Here is a 23,635-nt window from a genome sequence, read left to right as displayed (position 1 = left end):
AGAACCCATATTATCATAAAGACACCACAGTCTCCCCTGTGCCTCATTTTGAGGAAACCGAACCCTGGAACGGCTGAAAACTCACACTGCTTGGGGATTGGGGTGGTGTGCATCACAGAATAGACGTAGGTGGTGTGCTGTCTTTCCCCACTGCCATCCCCACAATGTAATGTCTGCACTTTTTCAAATAATTATGAGCCAATTTCAAACTCTTGTGAAAAAATATTTATTTGCATATAGCATTCTCCAGTGCTGCTTCTAACTGGCAATCCATTTTTTATTTGAGTCAAGGGGAATTCCTGTTTCCAAAACCGATCGTTCTATCCTAGCGAGGAATGAACACATTTCCCTTTGCATATAAAAGTCGTTCTTGCACACATAAAAAGGACAATTAATGACACAAACACTACCCACCCGCCCCCAAGCATTCAACAACTTGGTGCATGCACAGTAAAACATCGGTTTGGGCCAGCTTTGTGTGGAAACGAGGATGTGACTCAATGGCCACATGCCTGTCATGAGTAATGTGTAGGATAGGGATGCCCCATTCCCACAACCCTGTAGTTGTCTTCAGAAGGGGAATAACTATGTTATCTCATAGTTGGTCATGGCAGGGTGGGGTGGACTCCCAAGTGTGGAGGAGGAAAGTAAAGGGATGCATTCAGGGACACCACTAGCATGGACACAAGAGACAGTTAAGCAACAAGCATATCCCGCTAAAGAGGAACAGAACTGGCTTAAATATACTACTGTATTGTTATTAATCTATTACACAACACATTCTTCCCTTGCAATCATTTTCGATTTTCGTAAAGATCTTCAGGCTGATTGCATTCTGTAAAAAAAAAAAGAATGTCCCAGAATCAATTGTAAAAGGTATGAAAAACACAATATTGCTAATACTTTATCGACTGCGTTATTAAATGTCACGCTACTGATGATAATGATCTTCCTTATGGGCTGAATGTGTCACAGTAACCTTCTTCTTGATAGCATCAATGAGCCCACCAAAGCGATGCCACGTGATGCAACTCTCTCAAGCAGTTGCACAAACAGAAGTGAGGGATGCTCCTTTGATGTCGCCTATTAGCTTGGGCTTAGAAGCAAGCTGCGTCCTGCAATATGCCGTTCAGCCACAAGGGTGAGCCAGCAAGCATTTTCCACCACATCTTAAACTAGCTACTGTATAACAAAGTCTCTAGCAAGGACAAGCCATTGCAATAACTCAGCATGCCACTCAGATCCTGAAGTTCTTTAGATGATGAATATTTCCTTGGGCACCTTTGTCTTAGAGCTGTTGGCTAGTGTGAGCTGCAAGCTTTATTGACTGTTATTCTCTTCTGCTGCATCAGCTTTAACCAGGTTTGTGGACACAATCGCTCTCAGCTCTATCAGAATTAATGGCAGAAGGTCAGGCTCTCTCAGCAGGGCGCCTGCCTGATTTGCTCCCTGGCTGACTCCACTCCAAAGGACCTAGCAGAGAAAAAAGCCATATTGTCCTCTGGGAAACAGGTGCCAAAAAGAACAGATTTGCAATAAGCCATCTGTACTTTGTATTTGACCTTCTGTGAGTAAACCACACGGTCATCCCTTGTGAGCCTTCACTCTCCCATCCTCCCCTCCCTCTCTAAATCTATATTGCAAGCTTCTTGAGGTAGGAACTTCAATTTCATTATTTAACATGGCCCTCTAAAGTGCCATGTACACCAGGGATAGGGAACCTTAGGCCTGGGGGGCAAATCTGACCCTTCAGGCATCTCTCTCTGGCCTTTGGAACTCTCCCCAAGCCACACCCCTCACTGGTCCCACTCCACAGCCGCCTCCTTGCCTGGCTTGAATGACTCCCTGAACTGTAATTATGCCTCTTCCTTGCCTTAATGGAGCATTGTATGTGGAGGTCTATGTGGCTGGACAGTAGCCTACTGGACAAAGACAAAGACAAGACAAGACATTAACTGCCCTACTCACCAATGGCATGTGGCACCCACATGGTTGCCCACTAGAAGATGTGGCTTTGCACCCCCAAGCTCATTGCTTGTCTGGGGGGGGGGAGAGATAGAGAGAGGTGTGTGAATATGTGCAGAAACCAGCCAACTGTACAAAGGCAAAATGTCCATTTGTTGCACCATTCACTTTCACCTGTAGCCATACCCATCAGTGCATGTGGCCCTCAGAAGGTTATCCGGAAGGGAATGTAGCTGAAAAAGTTGCCATTCCCTGATGTACATTGAAGCGGCTACAGTCATCATAAATAGAATTCCCAAACTGTATCCAGTTGTGCCTTTCCACTGATGGAAAATTCTTTGGTCCATCAGAAACTGTTAGTGGAAGGGAGGGGAGGAAGAAGTGGCGATTTTTGCTAATCCTATTTCCCTCTGAAGTCTCCTGAGTCCACTCCACCCCAAATCACCTCTAAATGGACCCTTTAAAGTTGTGTGGCAGCTGGTGCAGGGGAATGCAGGAGAAACGAGGAATTTGCTAGCATCATTTCTCTTTTTGCAACCCCTTTTCACTCATGGAAGCTGAATTAAACAGCATTCCACCAAGTAGGACCTGAGTGCAACACCTGTGATTCCCAGCAACCGGTATTCAGAGGCCCAGGTGGTAAGTGGCCATTGACAGCCTGATCCTCCATGAATTTGTAGCGTCTTCTTTTAAAGACATCCAAGTTGGTGCTCATCGCTGCATCTTATGGGACTGAATTTCATGGCATAGTGTAGGAAATTTAAGGAAAGGCTAGAGCAGGTGGACCCAGGACAGGTATCAGCTTTAAAAAGCCAGGGCCCTGGCAGCTGTCCAAGGATGCCAGGTGCTGAGACCTGTTCTGCTAGTCTTTGCAGGTCGCCATATTGGAAACTCAGAGTTCGCTTGTACAGTGGTACCTCGGGTTAAGTACTTAATTCATTCCAGAGGTCCGTTCTTAACCTGAAACTGTTCTTAACCTGAAGCACCACTTTAGCTAATGGGGCCTCCTGCTGCTGCGCCGCCGCCGCTGCACGATTTCTGTTCTCATCCTGAAGCAAAGTTCTTAACCCGAGGTAATATTTCTGGGTTAGCGGAGTCTGTAACCTGAAGCGTATGTAACCTGAAGCGTATGTAACCCGAGGTACCACTGTACCAAAGTTCAAAGGAGATACACACAACCACATGGGCATGTATGCATTTTTATAGCACGTGGGAATTGCTCCCAATTGTCTTGTTACTGGAGTTTGCCAAATAGCCTGAGCTTTGTTTTTTCCAGCTGCTTTATAGGGGCCAGACAATACATTTTGTTACAGAAGCTAACGGGGCTAGCACTTGACTCTTCCTTTAACACCGTCCATAGCACACTGCCCTAAGCAACCTTGCTTAGAGGTCAAAGGGCTGGTCACATTGCATACACAGTTCTAGCCTTCAACATCCAGTCCTAGTCTCTCCTGATAAACACTTCTAAGCTGGCGCTGAGAAAGCCTGGACAGAGGTATCTGCAATTAATGAAGGAGTAAAGAAATCGGCTCAGGGTGCATCATCTTTCAATACAAGAAGCCTTCTGTTCTCTCTCTGGTGTTTATGCAGCTTTTGCTGCTCAGATATTCAGCTTTTAAAACCCTCAGCAATTTAACACAAAACCTCTGATGCATCTCTAATGAGCGAGTATAATTAGACGAACCAGGCTCACAACACTGTTCTGCGAAGGATTGTCTCCACGACAAACCTTTGAAAGGCAAAAGACAAACCCCACCGGAATACACAAAAGCAGCAGCTACAAAATACCATATGGGGATAGTGATGCTGAATATATCAAAGAAATCAAGAGAGAGAAAATATATCTCGGAAGGAGTCAACATATGGCAAGCATCAGGCAAGCTGAGAGAATGTTTATTCTGTGACCTGTGTAAGAAGCACAACAATAATGCTGGATGTGGGGGGCAGGGAGGGTGTGGTGTGTGTGCGTGGGGTGGGGTGGGGGAGATCAGTTTACACAGAAGTGGAAGGAGGAGGCACTCATCACATATCTCCTGCACAGAAAAGCAACCTATGGAAGATGACAAAAGAGCCACACATGGTTCTTTAGCTGCCTCTGACTCAGCTGTGGCTCCTGAAAATGTGTGCCAGATTTCAGAATACTATTTTTTAGCAGTGACATTCATTCAGACAGAGAATCTGTCACATCATGGCCTTCATTAATTATACAAGGCAACAGAATATTTTGCGTATCCTCACACCCTGCCAACAGGAGTACAGGGTTCTGCAAGGGGATTCTGCAAGGCAGCCTTTGCCAACGGGTGCCCTGCAGATGTTGTTGGCTGGGGCTGGTAGGAGGTGTACTCCAGCAACATCTGAAGGGCACCAGGTGAGCAGAGGCTGCTGTAAGGGGTGCATCTGTGTCCAGTCATAAGCAGCTTCTGATTGTACCTCACCGTTCCACATCACAAGCTGAAAACGTTTTCTGTTCACAAGTTCCAGTGCTAGAGTCTTTAATCCAGTTTGCATTAGTTGTGAGTAATGTCCTGTGAAAGTCAACAGAAGTAGCCAGTTGGCTATGACCAAGTTCCATTGTTTGAAAGTGATGAACCTTACAGGGGAGTGACGGCTGTTTTTGTGACAACACAGCAATATGGAAGTTCTGTGCATGGTGCTAGATCTCTCGTGGCCAATTCACTCATGTAAGTCAACCCCTGATGTCATTGGACAATAGACATGCATGTGAAAAAGAGTCCTCAAAAATGGAAGGGGGACAGTTGTGGGCAGTTTCTGCAGGAGCTTGAAGAGATGTTGAAATCCTATATCAGATTTTTAACACTGTCTTTCAGCAGAACCCTATATACATAGGCTAGCACTGCTACTGCAGGTGTAGCCAATGTGGGGCCCTCCAGATGTTGTTGGATTACAGCTTCCCTCATCTCTGAACACTGGCCAGGCTGATGAGTCCAGTGTCGCCTGGAGGACACTTTGTCTGCTGTTCTGGACCTACTGCAATAATCACTGTAATGCATATTTATGCATATAATCAGGATTGGACCTTCAACTTTCATACCAACCGGGTGCTCGACACTAGTTCCAAGACGCTTTGGCCTCTTCTTCAAGCTAAGTTGCTTGATGTACATTAAAAAATACATTCCACTGTATTTTCCCATCAGGCACGAATCACCACCAGAGATCTGATGTAGTGTGTAGTCCAACACAGTCAAGTCAAAGCTTTGCAGTTCCTTCCAGTGAATCAAAATCGAGGCATGATCCATTTCAGGGCCATTTGGGTTAGTCTGTATCTGCCCCTGCTTCTTCTGTAATGTTCTTGCACAAAATAAATGTATGGCTAACAGTCACATCTCTCTCTCTCTCTCTCTCTCTCTCTCTCTCTCTCTCACACACACACACACACACACACACACACACTCACACACACACACACACACACACGCTTCTCTGCTGCCAGTAACTTTAACAGAAGTCCCCAGGGAAATAACCATTAAGCAAACATCTGTGCTTTCCCTATACATCACAATTTCAGCTGCTTTTCAGAGAGGCGGCTGACACAAAGGATCTGCCAGTTTTGCCAAAGCCCAAACTCAGCAGCAGCAGAAACCTTGAGTCAAGAATGATGCTGCACAACACAGCGTTGCTAAATGGGTTATGAGCATCCGGGTGCAATAGATGTCAATTTTTACAATAAGTATCTCCCCTGAGAAGCTGCTGTAGGATTAGTATTGTCAGCCGTCGAGTGTCATCTGTCTGGGAATGGTACTTAGTATTGTCATCTGTCAAAATGATTAAGTGAGCCAAAATGCTCTGTTTTTAGAGCTTTTATGATAAAAACAAAAATCCATCACACAAAGGGTCTCCTCATCATCTGTGTTGCACTTGGGTAATATGTCTGTGGAAAAGAATGCAAGGAGTTTGAGGGACAAGGCAAGGAAGGGGGAGAGGAAAGTGGGCAAAGGGATGTCTCTTCCTTAAGGAAACCAGGCGACTCTGCAGGGCTTTTCTTAATGGCCTCAGACTAAAACTCCCATCAGCAAGGATGGGCAATTGGAGTCATTTGCTAAGATTGGACACCCTGATTTGTTAGGAATAAAATTAGCTGGAATGACAGGTCACAAGTCTTCAAGAGAAGAGTACAGGATCCACCAAGTGACAGGGCTATTCACACTATCTCTTCAGCACAAGGTGGCTGTCATTCAGCACATAGGAAGGTGAAAACTGTATGGTGAACAGTGACGTTCCAAGTTCAATACTATTTGCACACATTACATGCCAGTTGAGTTATGTAAGAGTGGTTCAGATTACAGTGTGGGTTAGAGAGGACATTCTGGACTGGGGACAACCAACATGGTGCTCTCCAGTTGTTGTTGGACTACAGCTCCCATAATCTCTTATCATTGGCCATGCTGGCTGGGGATGATGGGAGCTTGGAGTCCCTGTTCTACAGAATGTAAGCTGTGGGATAGGTTTATTTGGGGCTTGCCATTGTTGTTGCAGTGTTGACTCTCATAGCTGAATCCCAGTATGATGCATTTTGGGGACAGCATGAGAGGTTCAAATCATCACCCCCACCACAGCAGTGATGAGAATGGCAAAGGTCAATGCTTTGAGCCCTGTATGCAGAATACCATTTTCAAGGCTATGAAACATAACCCACATTATAAAAGTCCCAAATACTCGGGAAACCCATCTGTTACATGGAGCTGGTAGAAGGGCCTCAGTGCTATGAGAACAAGCCAACAGAATCCTGCTCTCAACAGTTCTGAAAAATCTGATGCTTCTCTGCTCTTATATGCTTTGCAGTAGCGTTATTTCTCTCTTCCTTGTTGGGAGTGTAGGTTGTGGGGGGGGGGAGTGGGGAGGGCTCCTCACATACAATATTTCCTTTTACCAGAAGCCTACAAAAACCTGGAGCAGTTGCACTTTAAAGTAACATGACCATCACATCAGGCTCATCCTGAGGCCACGAATGCCTCCTCAACACAAAACTGAGCTAGAGCACTTTCTGAAGAATTGCCTGGCCTAACTGTTTCTTTTGCATTAATAGATGCCTGTCAGGATACAGCTGCCATTAGTGAGATGTATTAGGCTGTGGAACTGTCGCTTTAAGAGGAGTGATGGAAGGCCTGTCCCACAAGACATTGAAACCTGGGAGAAGGCACCCGCAAGGACACATCTTGCACCGTCTCCTTGAGGGAAGGGGCTGGGGGCCCTTTCCCTAATTGGCAATGCATCTTGGCTTCCCAGCCGTCAGCTGCCATATGATTTGCAATGGGGTGGATTTTGGGCACCCTTCCAGCAGCGCAACACCAAAAGCAAAGGCATTTTTTGCAAGAGGGGCAGCCTGGTGCACCCCCAGCCCACCCCAGCCATTACTTAAGACAGACATCTAATATGTTTGGATTATTAAATGGCTTGATACAAGTCATTCTTCAGACTCCGATGCTGACATCAATTATGTTAATTTGTCCCAATGATGCAATGATAATTTAATGCCTCATTAAACTGAATGGACTTATAAAGCTGCCAGTTGAGAGCTTCAACCTTGCCCTGGGCAGTCTTCCACTCTGTTCTTTATATCTATATATTAATAGCAACACATGCACCAATCTCCACTGTGTTTGTGTCACCCAGGCTGCTGTCATCATATTTGTTAGTAGCAATATTGAACAGAAATCCAGCATGTCAGTATTCCCCAGTAGAAGCTGTGGCAATGACGCTTCCTCTTCCCCTTGCCAGAAGAGGCATCTGTTGGAGCATGCTCAGTAGGTAGCATTCCAGGATAGGCAGGCTGCTTTCAGAAGATGCCAGCAGTCCAGCCTGGCCCAAGGAGAGAGAAAATTTGCCCCAGAAAATTTAGCAAGGCTGGCGGAGTCCCATTAACCTTTAAGTCTGCAGGGATATGCTGGGATCAAGCTATCAGTTAGAGGCTCCTTTTAAGGCAATGGAAGTTACTTGTTCTTGGAATGGTTAGATGTTGCTTTGGTTGAATTAACAGGAAAGCTGTATTGTTGTATTAAGAATATCTTTATTAGTTATTGATAAATATTGTCAGGTGTTTGAATGGTACGTATGTGAAGATGAGGAGCTTATTAACTTGACGACCCTGGTTGAAAAGCCAGAACTGAACCGAACAGGCTGAGCAATATTTTGGTACTCATATCATTCCAATATTATACTTTTAATAACCCCTTCACACCCAGAAACCATCCAGAACAGAAGGGAATTGTTTGGCTAGATTGTAAGCTGCCAGTCCAACCTGTTCTGGACCAGAACATGCAGGGGGGAGGGAGCGGTTTTGCCTTCACATGTAGACCTGTGGCTGCTCACTCTGCACTATGGGATGCTAGACTAGATTCACCAGTGACCTAATCCATCTGAACTCTTTTTATATTTCTTATCTTTAAAGGCCAGGAAGTACCATATTCTACACTCTGGCCTGATACACTCTTTCTTTCTGCAGGCTCATAAATCAATCAATCACTCGTTCTCAAGAGGAAAACACCTTCAGGACAATAAAGTGCTGTAGTTAGTGCTGCACATTCCAGACCAATAAAATAAAATAAAAATAAAAATGTCTTAGGGACAAACTAGATCCTTGAATCTACCCCCCTTTTCCTTTGTATAGGCTGGCACCAACTTTGATGAGTTTTCAGCACCTTTTATGGTGATTTGACTATGTGGACTAGATTTGGTTTGCTGCTGTTGCTGATCTTGTGCGATTTTATCTGCTGTTTTATTATGTGGCAGTTCTGTTTTAAAGTTCTAAAATACCTCTCTGGTATTACTGCCTGTGGGCCACTGTGGGCACAAGCAGATCTCCCTGTCTGTAAGATTTCTGTGCCTTGTATTGTACTGATGGGCAGCCACTTTCTCTTGCCGGAGAAGATGCTAGCTTTGTAGCAGTCTCCCAGAAGGTGGAGTGAACTACATTAAGTATGTGTTTAATGTCACCATTTGAGTTAAATTTTGTTCCAAACTGGAAGGTAAAATTGTGCTTTTGAGTAGCTCTGCCCCTTCAACCCTTTTAAGCAGCATTCAAATGACAGGATGTGATAGTGTTCTAAGATTCAAGCAGCCACCTGCTTAAAATAAATAGTTTTGCCCTTTGGAATTAGAAACAAGCAATAAAAGAGTGCTTTGTGTTGGAATATAAAGCTGATGTCTCATCACAAGTCTGCTTGGTCATACTTCCTCATCAAGACTGTATTCCCCCAATTAGCCAATCTATCAGCTCTCATTTCATCTAAATGTGCAGGGCAGGATTCACATAATGAATCTCACTAGTGGAAACCCTGCACTAAGACTTTTGCTTGTGCAATGGGAGTCCCCCCCCCCCCTGCTTTTGTGGAATCAAGAGAACCAACAGTAAAATGATGTGCTGATAGAACATTAGCACAACAATGAATTCACCCCACAGATTCCACCACAAGGGAATTTCGCAAGTCTGCTGTCCATGAATTGGAGGGCAGTGAGAATGGCAACAAGGGGACAAAGCTAGCACATCCTTTTCTGCTGCCCTCTCATATAATAACACTATAGTGTCTGGAGTGGGCTGACTAGCTATGCTAGATTCAGATCAAGACAGCATTCCATAATTAAAACAGCAATGTCATTACCCGGCAGCCTTTATAAACATATTCCTGCTTTTCTGTTAGCCAAACACACTTTCCTTGGTTGTGGAGGCCAGAGTCAGACCAAAACAGTGCCCTGTTCAAGGTGGGTGGCTCTGCTGCCCCTGAGTCGTCATCCTCTCCCTTCCATGCTGCCTTGCCTCCCTGCTTACCCATAAACTCTTTAGCTATTAGTTGGAAATTATCACAACTCATTTCAAACCAGAACTTCTAGCCACAGCAGCAAAGTAGTAGTAGTAATAACGGTACTGTTCCTGGCTACCTTGCCCAGAATGCTTCACTCCGAGGAAGGAGTCTTCTTTCCTCAAAGCAACACAGCATGGAGGGGGAGGACGAAAGACGCATAAGAGTTTTGTAGGATGGGTGGCCAGAGGTATAGCAAGTGGCAAAGGTGGAGCTGATCTGCCTCCGTTTGTCTAAAGATAGGCCTGTACTGACTGATGCATTTAGAATTCCCCCCGTTTTTCCTGCCATATATTTACCATTCTGCAAAGCCTGCAAGGAGTAAAAGGGGCAATGAAAGCACAGATATATTCCACCTTCTGATAGCGGTACTTAAAATTCTGTATTAGAACAAAGGCCTTGACTTTGATCTGGACTTCTGCCCTACCAAATGGTAGCATATGGCACCATTTGTGTGCGCTGGTTGTTAAAAAGACAGGCAGAGAGAAAGATCAGGAGTTAAGCACAAAATATCAAGTTTATTCCTAAAACCACAGCCACATCATCTATACAAGGTGCACACCTAATTTCCAACATGTGATATATATTTTTTACCTTGCATTACATATTACAATGCAAAGAAACCTCATATTAAATAAATGCAAAGAATATAATATCTTTTCCACATTTGCTCATAACATTGTTCGTTCTGGCAGTGATTTGGGACTTCAGTGGTCTCTTTCTGCTCCCCGCCTCCCAAAAAACCTGAGAATGATCATTCCCATTTCCAAATTTTGTTATTCATCCTTTTTTATTTTTTTTTATGAGAAACTGTTACAGAGTTTGGTAGCATGCTTAGATTGTCTCATACCAGCACAGCAGCCCTGCACATTTTTCATCTGAACACCAGCAGACATTACAAAGGGACAATTTTGAGGGTGTCATCTGTGGAACTTTCCCACTTCCTAAAAGTTCATAAGAATTGCAGGGTAACTAGTTGCTTAGTAGAGCTATCTCTGCTGGTGAAGAATGTTCAAAGCAGCACGTTTCAAAATAGAGAGGTCCACTGACTTACATGAACATTCTCTAAGGCCAGACAAGAGAAGGGGAAAAGAACAGAAAGACCCACAATACAGAACCAATCAATCTAGCCAGTCAAAATGGCTGGTGATGCAGATAATGCTATAGTACAAAATAGGTCAGCAATGTAATCACAGCATGCTGTAGGGAGAAGTGTTCTTACACAATAGGCACAGTTAAGTACAGATGCACAGCTCTTTTAAATAGCCAGGCATTGAGGACTAATGCGGCAATTTGTAAATGGTTTTCAGTTAAAGATGGCACCAGTACAGTGATTTTGCTCTAAAATAGAGAGGAATCTGGGGAGGTGGGACACAAGGGGCTATGCTTCTTGGATTGCAAAGTGCCGGCTGAAAAAGGCACCACTAAAATGGTAGATAATGACAGGATGAGCCTACAGTCGCATCAAGTTTATCTGCACAGTTAATTACTTAAACTAATGGTATTACAGAGAGCTCAAGTGGTGTCTGAAGAGCAAAAAAGGTTCTCTCATCATCCAAGTATTTGAGTTTCAGCCCATCTGTGTTCACAATGTGATCTGAGGTAGTTTAGAGTAGGTAAAGTGAACCAATTTATTATACAAGGGGGAAGCAGGAAGCAGAGTCAATGCAAAAAGTCATGACTTGGTAAGTAGTCTGAGGTGAGCAGGGAAAGTCAGAAAGTATCTGCTGGAGGTCAGGAATGAGAGCCACTGATAGAGGTAAGTGGAGAACTCTGTATGGCCCACTGGAACTGACCAACAAGGACTTTGATCAGAGTGTACATCAGACATGTCTGAATACGTTAAGGAATGATGGTAGGGCAAAGTAGGGAAGGAGATCATATTGTAGAGCTGGAGAAAGCACAGTGGGAAAAGAAACAGAACTGAAATGATCGAGGGAATGGAGTTTCTTAAAAGCTGGGAAATTTTAAGGACAGGGTTGAGAAACCTGAGGCCCTTCAATGCTGTTGGACTGAAACGTCCATTATCCTTGACCATGGCCTTGAGGCTGGATTGTTGGGAGTTAGAATTCAACAATGTTTGGAGGGGCCACAGCTTCATAGCCAAAATACCACACTCATTACATATGGTATGTACAAAATGCACAAACTTCAGCTGAGGGGCAGGTTTGTGTTCAGGAGTGTCAACAGGGAAACAACCCCAAACTTCCAAGTATGCAATGAGGATATGGGACTTCATAGATCAGAAAAATGACAAGTAAGAGGCGACATGATAGATGCTTATAAAATTATGCATGGCATAGAGAAGGTAGATAGAGAAAAGTTTTTCTCCCTCTTTCATAACACTGCAACTCGTGGACATCCAGTGAAGCTAAATGTTGGAAGATTCAGGAAAGATAAAAGAAGGTCCTTCACGCAGCACACAGTTAAACTACGAAACTCGTTCCCATATGAGGCAGTGATGACCACCAACCTGGCTGGCCTTAAAATAGGATTAGAAAAAATCATGAAGGATAAGGCCACTAATGGCTACTATGCTCTGTCTCTATGGCCAGAGGCAGTAAACGGAGTATCAGATGTTGGAAACTCCAGGAGGGGATAGTGCTCTTGTGCCTGAATCCTGCTTGCAGGTTTTCCACAGGCATCTGGTTGGCCACGGAGGGAACAGGATGCTGGATTAGATAGGCCGCTGTTGGCCTGATCGAGTGGCCCCTAAATTGTGAAACTCTCCCCAGAGGCGCATCTAGCATATTAATTGTACAGCTTTTGCCCTGCGGTGAAGATGCATCTCTTTACCCTGGTCTTTGACAGTTAAGGCATTTCTCTTTTGTGGGACCCACTTCTTTTGCTGAATATATACTGTTGGGATCCATTTGAAGCTGTTTTACTTGTTTTTATAACTGTAATGGTTTTATTTGTTTCTGTAACTGCATTATATGGTTGTAGGCTGCCCTGTGACCTTATGGTGGAGTGTGGATGAGAAATCTTGCAAACAAACAAACAAATGCTCAGCGCAATTCCCATTCCCCAAATTGCTTTACTCCAAGGCAGCTTTCAGAGAAGCCCATTGGAATACTGTAGTGGAAGAAATGACACTGGATGCAGTTCCTTATAATGCCCCCCCCCCAGTCTGATACTGCATAGATCTTCAGCTAATTATGTATAATTGACTGGTTTGTGGATGAGAAATCAAAAGCACAGGGCAGGGCAGGATGCAACCTGAAGGTTGACAGGGGCTCAATTGATGGCAGAGTGAGCAAAGATTCAGTACTAATCATATTTAGCTTTGAGTATTTCTGGTAAAAGTTTTCCTTTTAATTAGGAGGCACAGGACAGATACACTACCCAAGTGTAGGACAGACAGCTGGAGAGCCAAATTTCCATAATGTTATCATCTTTCAGAAAAGCAAATAGGAAATATGATCAAACGCTGAAGGTAGAGCAGGTGGAGCGAAGGAGGACAAGAATGTGAGCAATAAGTGTGGAAAGAGAAAATGAGAAGCAGTTAGGTGTGGGGACAGACTGATAAGAGAGCGTTCTGGGAGTTCGGGAACATTATGCTAATACAATTCTCCAGGGCTCTAGACACACTTTCATTGCTGTCCTTTTTATAACACAGTGTAGATTATTCAGATCCATAAATTAATGGTAAGATGGACAAGAATGCATAACTAAGCTTTGTGACTTGTTAAACAGCCTGGGTGCGCTTTCTAAACTATAAATGTCACCATGCCACATAGGATGAAAAGAGGAACCTGTTAACTAGAAGAATTCTTTTCAGGATATATTAGGTCCTAGCCACATTGAAATCAATATAGTTCATCTTTACCAACAGTCCTGCCACCATACACACTTCATTTTGTCAATACAAGGAAAATAATTGGTCTAAATTCTGGATTTGCTAGCACTGTCCCTGTTACTACAACTAAATAAAATGCCAGATCCAGTTGTTGGGTTCTGTGTCTCTGACTTGTTAGAATGGGGGCAGGGGATCTGTTAGCCTTTAGATGTTGCTGGACTCATCTCCCACCAGCCCCAGCCAGGAAGGCCAATAATAAAGGATGATGAGAATTGGAATCTAGAAAGGCATAGAGTCCGTATATTTGCATTAGCATGACTGAAAAAAATTAAATCCAGGGCAGGGGTTGCACTCCTCACAAGACACTTTGGCCACAGGAAAAAGGCTGAATGATTTCTTGAGCACACTTCAATGTTTCCCCTATAAAAAGGGACACTGCTGCATGCCCCTCAAAGTGGTAGCATGACTGGTCCAGTAAAGTGTGATGGGTGTGTTTGCAATGCATTTCTGAGAGCAGTACTACTCTTGCCCTTGACAGGTGCTCATTCCGTTTCCTCCTTTCTGTCGATTTCATGGCATTTCACCAGTACAGTTGTACCTCGGAAGTCGAACGGAATCCGTTCCGGAAGTCCATTTGACTTCCAAAACGTTTGAGAACCAAGGCACAGCTTCCGATTGGCTGCAGGAAGCTACAGCAGCCAATTGGAAGCCACGGCGGACGTTCGGGTTCCAAAGAATGTACGCAAACCGGAACAATCACTTCTGGGTTTGTGGTGTTTGGAAGCCAAAACATTTGTCTCGTAAGGTGTTTTACTTCCGAGGTATGGTTGTATTCTGTTTTGAATTTCAGAGTTGTGCTAGTAGCATTTGAACATACTTTCTCCCTTTGAGATTCCAGAATAGCTACTTTGTATGCCTAGCTTTTCATCATTGCACATCTATTTTCATCCTATTGGCATAGAGCAGGACCAACCCCAAACATTCTGCTGCCTGGTGCAGAGCATAAGTTGATGCACCACCACTGCCCTGCTCTCATTCCAGGTGCAGGATACAGAAGACTAGACAAATTATTGAGGCAGAAAAGTCTGCAAGACTCCCTGGCAAGCAACAACAACAGTAACAAACTAAATAACTATTTCCTACGCTTTTCGTGACACTTCAGGTCAGCTGCCTGAAACAATCACCGCACTCTGCCTAGGACTAGCACAGAGCACTGACTCGAAAGCAGGTTTTCAAGCTTGTTTGGTATATCAAAGCAATCCTTGTGTAACCAATTAATTATAAGGTTTTAAGATGCTAGCTTAAAAAAATTCAAAGGGTTTTCAAAGCACATCCTCCCCAATGGCATTGAATGGGATCTTGCAAAATCCATTTACCAACACGGTAATTTAAATACTAGATAATTATAATAAGTATTGGTGGCAACTCAAGGGAGAGGTCAAAAGTGGGGGTTTTTAATAGCGTCACTACCCGCTAAGCATTGCCTCTGGCTCTTTGCTCCTTTACCTCTTAACCAAGCTGGAAGAGCCCTCCCTTCTTTCCCCCACTTTCATCGTTTTTAGTCACCAGCTGTAGTATTTCATCTGATGTAATCTGAACTGTTGCCCCCAGACCTCTCCAGTAATGGACACAACTCAGTGATCTGATAGCTATAAATAACACACTTAAAAACTGATATAGAATGGAAATGTGGCTATTGCTGGATACACAGTAGGATAATAATGATTAATGTCAGCATGGAACCTTTCAAAAGCATACCATTTCTTTATGAGTTACCCTTAGCCATTGCTCACATATGTTAGAGAAATAAAATATGAGAAGTAATTAATTCTGAGTGACGTATAAGTGAACTGCCATGTGATGAAATTTGTAGTCATTGTGTGGAAACATGGCAAGAAATTCCATGGTCCCACCAGAGATCCAACACATTGCAGCTGTCAGTTTGCATTCATTCTGTTAATAATTTTTAAAGCCTCTTTTCCTACTGGGATGTTTTAAAATTAAAGTTTTAAAAAAGCTAAATCCTCCCCTAGGATACCACACAATTCTTACTCAACAGATTTGCAAAAAGCCCTTTGATAATGTCATTTAAGATTATTTTCTGCAGATATAAGCTGTGATCCAAAGAATTGAGCTGTGCCTGTGACGAACCCAGACAGAAATGCACTTGCTGTTTCTGTTCTCCTACCAAAGATGAGCCACTGTTCAGTTGAAAAAGTACATGGTTTCTTCAGCAATGGAAACTGTTGGAACAGAAATAGCTAGGCAAGTTCCAGATTTGAATAAGAACGTATCACTCAGGATCACATCCATAGACACTATTTTCTCAGACACACAAAATGATTACTTAGAAGCTGTAATGTTTGCAACACATTTCACAGCATACACCGTGCTTGCTTCTAATGTGCTCCCCTTGAAACTCTTGTACTGAGTTGGTCAGCACAACACAGTAAGCCAAGCTGTGGCTTAGCAAGACAGTAGGACTCTGTGGGCTCCCCAATGAGGATATTTCTCTAACTTTTTTCCTCTTTGGTTCTTTTTACTGCTGTGACATACTGAGCCAAGCCAAGGTTTGGTTTAGTGTGCCTTCTGCTCCACGACCTTTTGCTAAGTTCACTCCTTACTAACCGTAAGTTGTAGCAAAGGTATTTCCTATGGTTACAGGTCATGGTTATAGAAGTAAGACCTTACATACGATCCCAGGTTCAGACGACATACTAAGTCAAATCTTGGCTTAGCTGCTGTTTTAATAAGCCTAGAGAGGAGCAAAGCAGCTGCCCTCTGCTCCTCAGCAGTCAGCAAATAGTTATTATTTCATTATTTATTAAATTTATATACTGCCCCTCATCAGAAGATCTCAGGGCAGTTTGGCTTACTGCATCATGCAACCCTGGTCAGTGTCTGTCTGCATTTTGTACTACTTCACATGCAGCAAATATTCAGAACACTGCAGGCTTCACATCAAACAGAAATAATTGGTGCAAGTCAAATAGTAATGTCCACGTGCATAATGTAACTTTTACTATTGGGCTCCAGTTATTATAGAATTATTTTTGAAGATTCTTCCTAAAAGCTTTGCACCAGGACACACTGGTGAATCAGTTATAAGTACCGATTTTGAAACTATTTTGCTTTAGCATTTATAATCATGTTAATTGCCAATTATAATGGGTGTGAAATTTTGGACCCATCACAATTAATTGCATGTCGCCCAGTGAAATTAATAAGGTCAAGTTTTCCCTCTAGATTAATGAGAGCCTTGAAAAGTCATTAGCATCTGCGTAATGTAAAAGGCCAGTAAGGAATTTCTCACTACCCAAATCCTCTGAAAACTGAAAATTTGCATTTCTAAGAATGCGGCAATGTTGTGGCAATAGGGTTGCCTTATATACATACAAACGCATAAGCACTTTCTGAAATAGCATTTGACTGACTTGGGAAAATTGCATGGCTGCTAAGTCTCCATGAAGTATACTAAACTGTCTTTAAACCAAATACATGGAAATGTTATTTACAATCTGGTTCAGGTTGGTTAACATATACTAATTTGGTGATTTTGGGAAGGGACAGGGTGCCATTACTTAAATGTCCTGTTGCTACTGGACATCGATGCACGTATCTGTCTTCACAACTGATGTGGTCAGCCTACAGCCTACATAGGGACAGACAGTATTTTGCTGTGCGTACTATACATCTTAACTCTGTAATATATTCCTTCTTGCATTTCTAGGTTTGTACTAAAGCACTGGGCTGGGAATTCAGGAGATTGCAGAGCAGTCAGCATACCTAATTGCTCTTTAAATTGTCCCATTTATTTTTCTCTTTAAAAGCAACCAAATCTGTTTACTACCCCTACAAGTTTAACAGAAAACTAAACAAACCTTTCAGAAGCACCTTCTTGTGACAGTTTGACTCTGACTTGACAAAAGAATTGAGTACTCTCTGTTCAGTTTCCTAGCAGTTTTAAGACAGAAAAGACCGCTTACCGTCATGGCTCGGGAGCAGCGGCTGTGGCCTGGCTGAGCCATCAGAGGTCAGGGGTTGGGTGGTCTCCTGCTTCCAGCACAGCCAACGGATGATGTCGGCTCCTCTGTTGGCCACTAGGGTGGTTGGAATTTACCCGGGAACTTTAAACTAGCCTATTATGGCCAATCAAGGGGGTGGGGTTACAAGTGCAGATCTGACTGGCCTGTCTTCAGCCAGGTCTGCCACTAGAACACAAATCCCCAAAACAGCTTCCTGGAGGGATGTGTGTCAAGGAGGCTGTCCTTAACCCAAGATGTCATTAAAATGCCTAGGGATTTTTGTCAGGTATTTCTAGGGGATACTGCAAGCAACACAGATGAATACTCCACACAAGGAGAGCTAAAATAGGAAAGCAACTTAAGCCACAGCAGTGTGTATGTGTTTCTTCTGTGAAAAACTCATATCTAATTACTACACAGTTTTAAAGTGTGGGTGGAGTCTGTGCAGCTTAAGGAGTCTGTGTTAAGATGCAAATGCTAACTTTGTGGATGGAGGCTACAAAAAGCTTTATAGCTACAAATGCAGTATAGTTGCATTGTTTCCATGTCCTGATGAGGAATACCTTCAAATTTCTAACTGAAGAAAAAAATATTAAAAATTAAAACATAAAATACACACTAGCGACACTCAAAATTGAAAACTGTCAAAAGCTTCTTTGTGAATCCTGGACCTTTCCAAATTTTTTATTTTTGTAATCTCTGCTCTGATAGGTTTCCATTGTAATGCCCAAAAGATATTTTGTGCCTCTCCAAAATATCCTTAAATAATATTAATATCAATAACAATATTAATAATAATAATTTTACTGATTGCTCCCACAGACCCCTGGCTGTGATTGCACAATGTGCAATCTTATTGCTTACTGTTCACAACAGTGATCCAAACATTTTACCACCCCCATTCCAAAGCGGGGAACTCTGGCACTCTCCTCAGCTTACCTGCATGTGCTATATACTGACTGACTGTTTGAAAAGAGAGATCAAAAACAAGTTATGGGCAGTCTAGATTATCCCCATTCAAAATAAGAAAAGACAGACACAAGGCTACTTAAAAGTGAGGGTGCACTTCTTCACTGCTCAACACCTATTATCAACAACAATAATAATTTATTTGGGCAGGAAGAGACCATTCACATTCTCTCCCAGATCTTTGTCTTATTTTTCTGTTCTCCTACTACAGTTCATCTACAAGCTATGTTAGCAGATGCCTTCTAGCCAATATATCTAGAGCTCCCTACATACCCAACAATCAGAGCAGCACTATAGTAAGAGTTGGAAATCCTGTGAAACAAGAGTGAAATGAATGAAGGTTGTCACGATAGCTACAGAGTACCTCCAGGCCCTTTGCCTTGGCAGAAGAATCTGATGCTTTCTTCACTTGATAGGATAGCCATCTTCAAATATCTCAAGGGTTGATACATGGAAGATGCAGCAAGCTTGTTTTCTCCTGCTCCAAGAGGGTGGACTTGAACCAATGGATTCAAGTTACAAGAAAGGAGATTCCGACTAAACATCAGGAAGAACTTTCTGACACTAAGAGCTGTTCAACAGTCAAACGGAGGTTTTTAAGCAGAGGTTGGATGGCCACCCATCATGGATGCTTTAGTTGAGATTGCTTTAGTTGGACTTAATGACCCTTGGAGTCCCTTCCAACTCTACATTTCTATGATTCATTTGCTAATCTCCTGATTTCCTCCAAAGGTTGGTCACTGTGTACCTGCATTGCACTTAACACTGCAGTACTCTTGCAGGCTTGGTTTAGATAATGGCAGATGAAATACCAAAAGCAAGAAAAACTGAAGATGAGTCATGGCCAACTTAGAAGTCATTTTCTTTTACTGCTTTGCAGCCACAATGCTGTCTATTCCTTCCCACATTTATTACAAACAGCATTCAGTAGAATGCAAGCACTTAAGCTTAAGCACTGTGACAACAATGTTATTTATAGGACACCATGGTCAAAGCAAACAATTTGCATCAAACTATATTACACCACTTAAAAAAACAACAACCACAAGTTGACAATAATAATATTCTCCAAAGTCACATACTTCATGACAAATGCATCTTTCCCCCCCTAATTAGATGGGTCGATGGCATTGACATGTGTGCGTAAATGCATAGCCACTTTCACTCCAGGAAATGCAGCAGGATGTAAAACAATTGAATGTGAGGAATGCTGCATGTGAACACATTCTGAATAATCAAACAAATAATCTGATTAAGTTACAAAGGATAGCTACTACTGAGTTGTAAATAACTTAACGCACATACCAAATCCAACTATAAAAGTCAAATCTGTATTTATGGAGATTATGTGAAAAGCTTCTTAGAAGTGGGTTTTTTAAAATCCCTAATGGAATAGTATAATCTTTTTTAAACAAAACAAAACAAAAAACCTTTACTATAAATTTCCAGGATTGTACCACCGGCTCTGATTTATACCAAATCCAGCTGAAATGTTGGTCAGATAGATTTCTGTTTTCCAAAGCACAAAAAAAAAAGATGTTGGAAATCAGTTGATGTAGAAATTAAAGAATGATTTAGTAATTTCTAAAGTAGCCAATAATTCTTCCTGCACCTGAGAACCGGATGGACAGTTTTATATGGGAGTAAAAAGTGACAATTTTGTTATTCATATCAAATAGTCAGAATTCCAATACAGCATCCTTGGACTGAATTGTTTTATGCATGACCTCCTTAAGGGTTTTTCCTTGTCAAATGGAGTAATTATCACATTGCCTACCACTATTAGGTATATTTATATGATACAGAATGAGAAACAAGCAAGCATTTCAAGAAAAAAGGAAAAGGATAAGCAAATAATATAGGTATATCAATACATACACCCACAGACTTCCCTGTGAGGAAAGTTTGGAGCATTTGAGACTTTCTAGTTTAGAGGAAAGGTGAGTAAGGTGTGACTTGATGGAAATTTATAAAATTATGCATGACATGGAGAAAGTAGATAGTAGTTTTTTCTCCCTTGTAGCACTACAGCTTGTGGACATCCAGTGAAGCTCAATGTTGGAAAATTCAGGGCAGAGTATTTTTTCACACAGCACAAAGTTGAACTATGGAACTTGCTCCCACAGGAGGCAGTGATGACCACCAGCTTGGATGGTTTTAAAAGAGGATTGGACAACTTCATGGAGGGTAAGGCTATCAACTTTCTACAATGGCTATTCTTCTACTTCCACTGTCAGAGGCAGCATGTCTCTGAATACCAGTTGCTGAGAATCATGGGTGGGCAGAGTGCTGCTGCACTCATGTCCCTTTATTGGACTTCCCACAGGCATCTGGCTGACCACTGTGAGAACAGGGTGCTGGACTAGAGGGGCCACTGGCCTGATCCAGCAGGCTCTTATGTTCTTAGACTTTGAAAATGGCTTGCAATTTACAAAGAAATGTGGATCAAGAATAAATTAAATAAAAATATGGTTTCTGTACACATTATCTTCCATAAACATTCTAAGGGAAGACCCATTTCCTAGGAAGTACCTTCTGCAGGCACATGTAATTATCTCTTTTCCATACTGTTCACGTGGTATGTTTATGTTACAACTGGGCTCGGCTTTTTGTTGGTTTGTTTCCTTCGATTCAACCTGATTTGGTTCAGTTAAAGAGGTAGGGTGTAAATAGGAGAGTTGGTGAAAACTGAAAGCCTATTTCTTTCCCCTGGAGAACATCCTGATTTGAACAAAATGGAAAGTGTGAAGCCACCCCTCAAGTCTTTGGGTGGCCTTTTCCACTTGAACATCTCCAGCCGCCAAGTACGGTCCCCTCTGTCCATTCAGAGAACAAGAGGTGCTACAACAAGAAGATGGTGAACAATTTTATCATGGCACTGGGGTCATAAATACTTTTATTCGCGCTCTTTATAGGCTTGGTGAGCTCATGGGTGTGAAGTGGATCCTGGGAGAGAGTGCACAGAGCTGGCACTCGAAGCTCGAGGTGGACGGGATGCCAGCTGCTGCCCACTTGTGCACATGTCTTCCTCACAGCCTTCCTCCTTGTGGGCAGCAGTTTGAGCTGGGCATTCAAAATGTACACAATGAAACACCTGAAAAGCAGAACAAAACAAGAGAATGTCAACCAATAAAATAGGAACACAGGGTAGTATAGTTAGAACTAAACGACCTTCTAAATGGAGCGTAGAGAAGCTGCTCATGGTAAAGGACCACAAATTTATGCATGCCTTCATGTAAGCCCCAATGAATATCGAACATGGCACTCCAATTTCATGTCATCTATGCTGAATACTACTTTGTTTCCAGGCTAAACTTAAAGCCCTAAATGACCAGGAACTATAGAAGAATGGTCTTTGCCCATCAAATTCAGCTTGACCCTTAAGATTGTCTCATGGAGCTCTACTACTCAGTTTCCTTATCAGCATCAAAAGGGTGGGCAGAAGGGATGGGGCCTTTTCTGTGGTGACATAGAGACAATGCAACACCCTGTCTAGGAAGTCTGCCAGACGCCATGACTGATTGCCTTTTGATGAGCAGCTATGACATCTTCTGGCAAGCTTTCACAACTATTCCTTGCTAAAATTATTTTGTGACTGCTGCTGTTTTTGTATTCTCTCTAAAAATTTTTTTTTCTTGTCTTAGCCCATTTATGGATTTTTTTAGAAGGTTTCACACATTGCTTTAACTTGTTTATTATGCTTGCAGACTTTATTTATTTATTTCAGCATGGTTCAGCCAGCAGTGCTGAAAATAGAACAAATCACCACTCTAGCAGGTAAATCCCGTAGACAGGCTTATCCTTATGAATAGCACTAGGCTGCAAAAGGTATGGTTCTGCATTTCACAGCTTTGTGTTTATAGCCCGTTAAAAAACAAACACCATAGATGAAACACTGAGAAAGATAAATATTGTGAGATGCCTTTCGCTTATAAGCATTTATATTTGATAACTTTAAATATGAGGTACTCTGCTTAGAATCAGAGACTGCAAAAACTCTTTGTTTCTCAGATGAAGGTACCAACTACATTCAAAGAAACACTCCTGCACCTTAAAAATCAAGCTGATTTATAAAGCAGAAAACAGTTTAGTGATTTCAAATGTATAATAAGATTCCATCTAATTCTTATTTTTAAAAGTTATGAGGAATGCTCTCTTGTGCATAAATTGTGGAACAAGCCAGTGCACTGCATCTAAATGATTTAAAAAAATCCTTTTAAAAGTGTTTTATGAAGTTGTAACATTATTATTTTTGTAAGGTTTTGTCTCTGAAAGATTTAAGCTTATAGAACTATTAGGAGGAAAAACTGTTATAATTAAACATTAAAAGTAAGATACAGTAATTGATCCATGTGCCAAAGTTGGCCCGTGAGGTCAGAGGAGATAACAGTCTGGCCCACAAGGCAAAAAAGGTTCCCCACCCCTGATTTAAAGAAAGCCCTACTTTCTACATATGGTGTGTGGGGCCTGAGAGGAAGCACACATTTCTGAACTCAGATCACATACAGGTGAAGGGGCAGAAATACTGTCCGAACTGGCCCACATGCTTGTAGCTCAACTTTACAAAAGAAAAAGAAAAGATACTGCTTTTGCTTATTGTTCAAAGGGTTTTAATGTTATAGTATGCAAAACCAAAGCAAATATACAATACTAATATGAATAATTCAGATGATAACTGCTCTGTAACATTCTTCTGTAAAAATTATAATATAAAAAAATGCTCCTCTGTGTTGATTTGATAGCTATTGTCAATTAACTATGCTGAGTGGCACTAGCAATGAATAAATAATAACAGTGAAGTTTTTTAAGATAAAGCTTTTGCCGTGACCACTATTTTTTACTTTATTTGTATTTACTTTATTTCTTCAGATTTTTAAAAATCTTTTTCCAAACCTTCTTTTACATTGACTGGAAACTGTTATGATTTCACTTAGCTTTATCCAGGCCCTGTTATCTCTCTGGGAGTGAAAAGGCTAAAAACAAGTTACTGACATACCATTGATTTATACAAGACTATTAGAATATTCTCCCTCCTCCACCACAGCCTAGAATTCGATTAGCCT

General features: G+C 42.1%; 1 protein-coding gene across 5 annotated transcripts in view; it reads right to left on the bottom strand.

The window, feature by feature from the left end:
• Nucleotides 1–210: 210 nt before the first annotated feature.
• BTBD9 (BTB domain containing 9) overlaps nucleotides 211–23,635 on the bottom strand; it is a 161,915-nt gene continuing 138,490 nt past the window's right edge. For 4 of the 5 annotated variants that reach the window (XM_077925646.1, XM_028724391.2, XM_077925648.1 and 1 more), the window contains exon 11: nucleotides 10,278–21,666. In XM_077925646.1, the coding sequence (XP_077781772.1) occupies nucleotides 21,499–21,666 (168 nt within the window). In that variant the 3' untranslated portion in view covers nucleotides 10,278–21,498. Of the gene's footprint in view, nucleotides 836–10,277; nucleotides 21,667–23,635 lie in introns of those variants that run through there. The other variant, XM_028724392.2, reaches the window with a different exon arrangement.

Source organism: Podarcis muralis, chromosome 3 (assembly GCF_964188315.1).
Source record: "Podarcis muralis chromosome 3, rPodMur119.hap1.1, whole genome shotgun sequence".
Classification (NCBI taxonomy): domain Eukaryota; kingdom Metazoa; phylum Chordata; class Lepidosauria; order Squamata; family Lacertidae; genus Podarcis; species Podarcis muralis.
The sequence above is the reverse complement of the archived record's forward strand: the minus strand, read 5'-3'. Positions and strand labels throughout refer to the sequence as shown.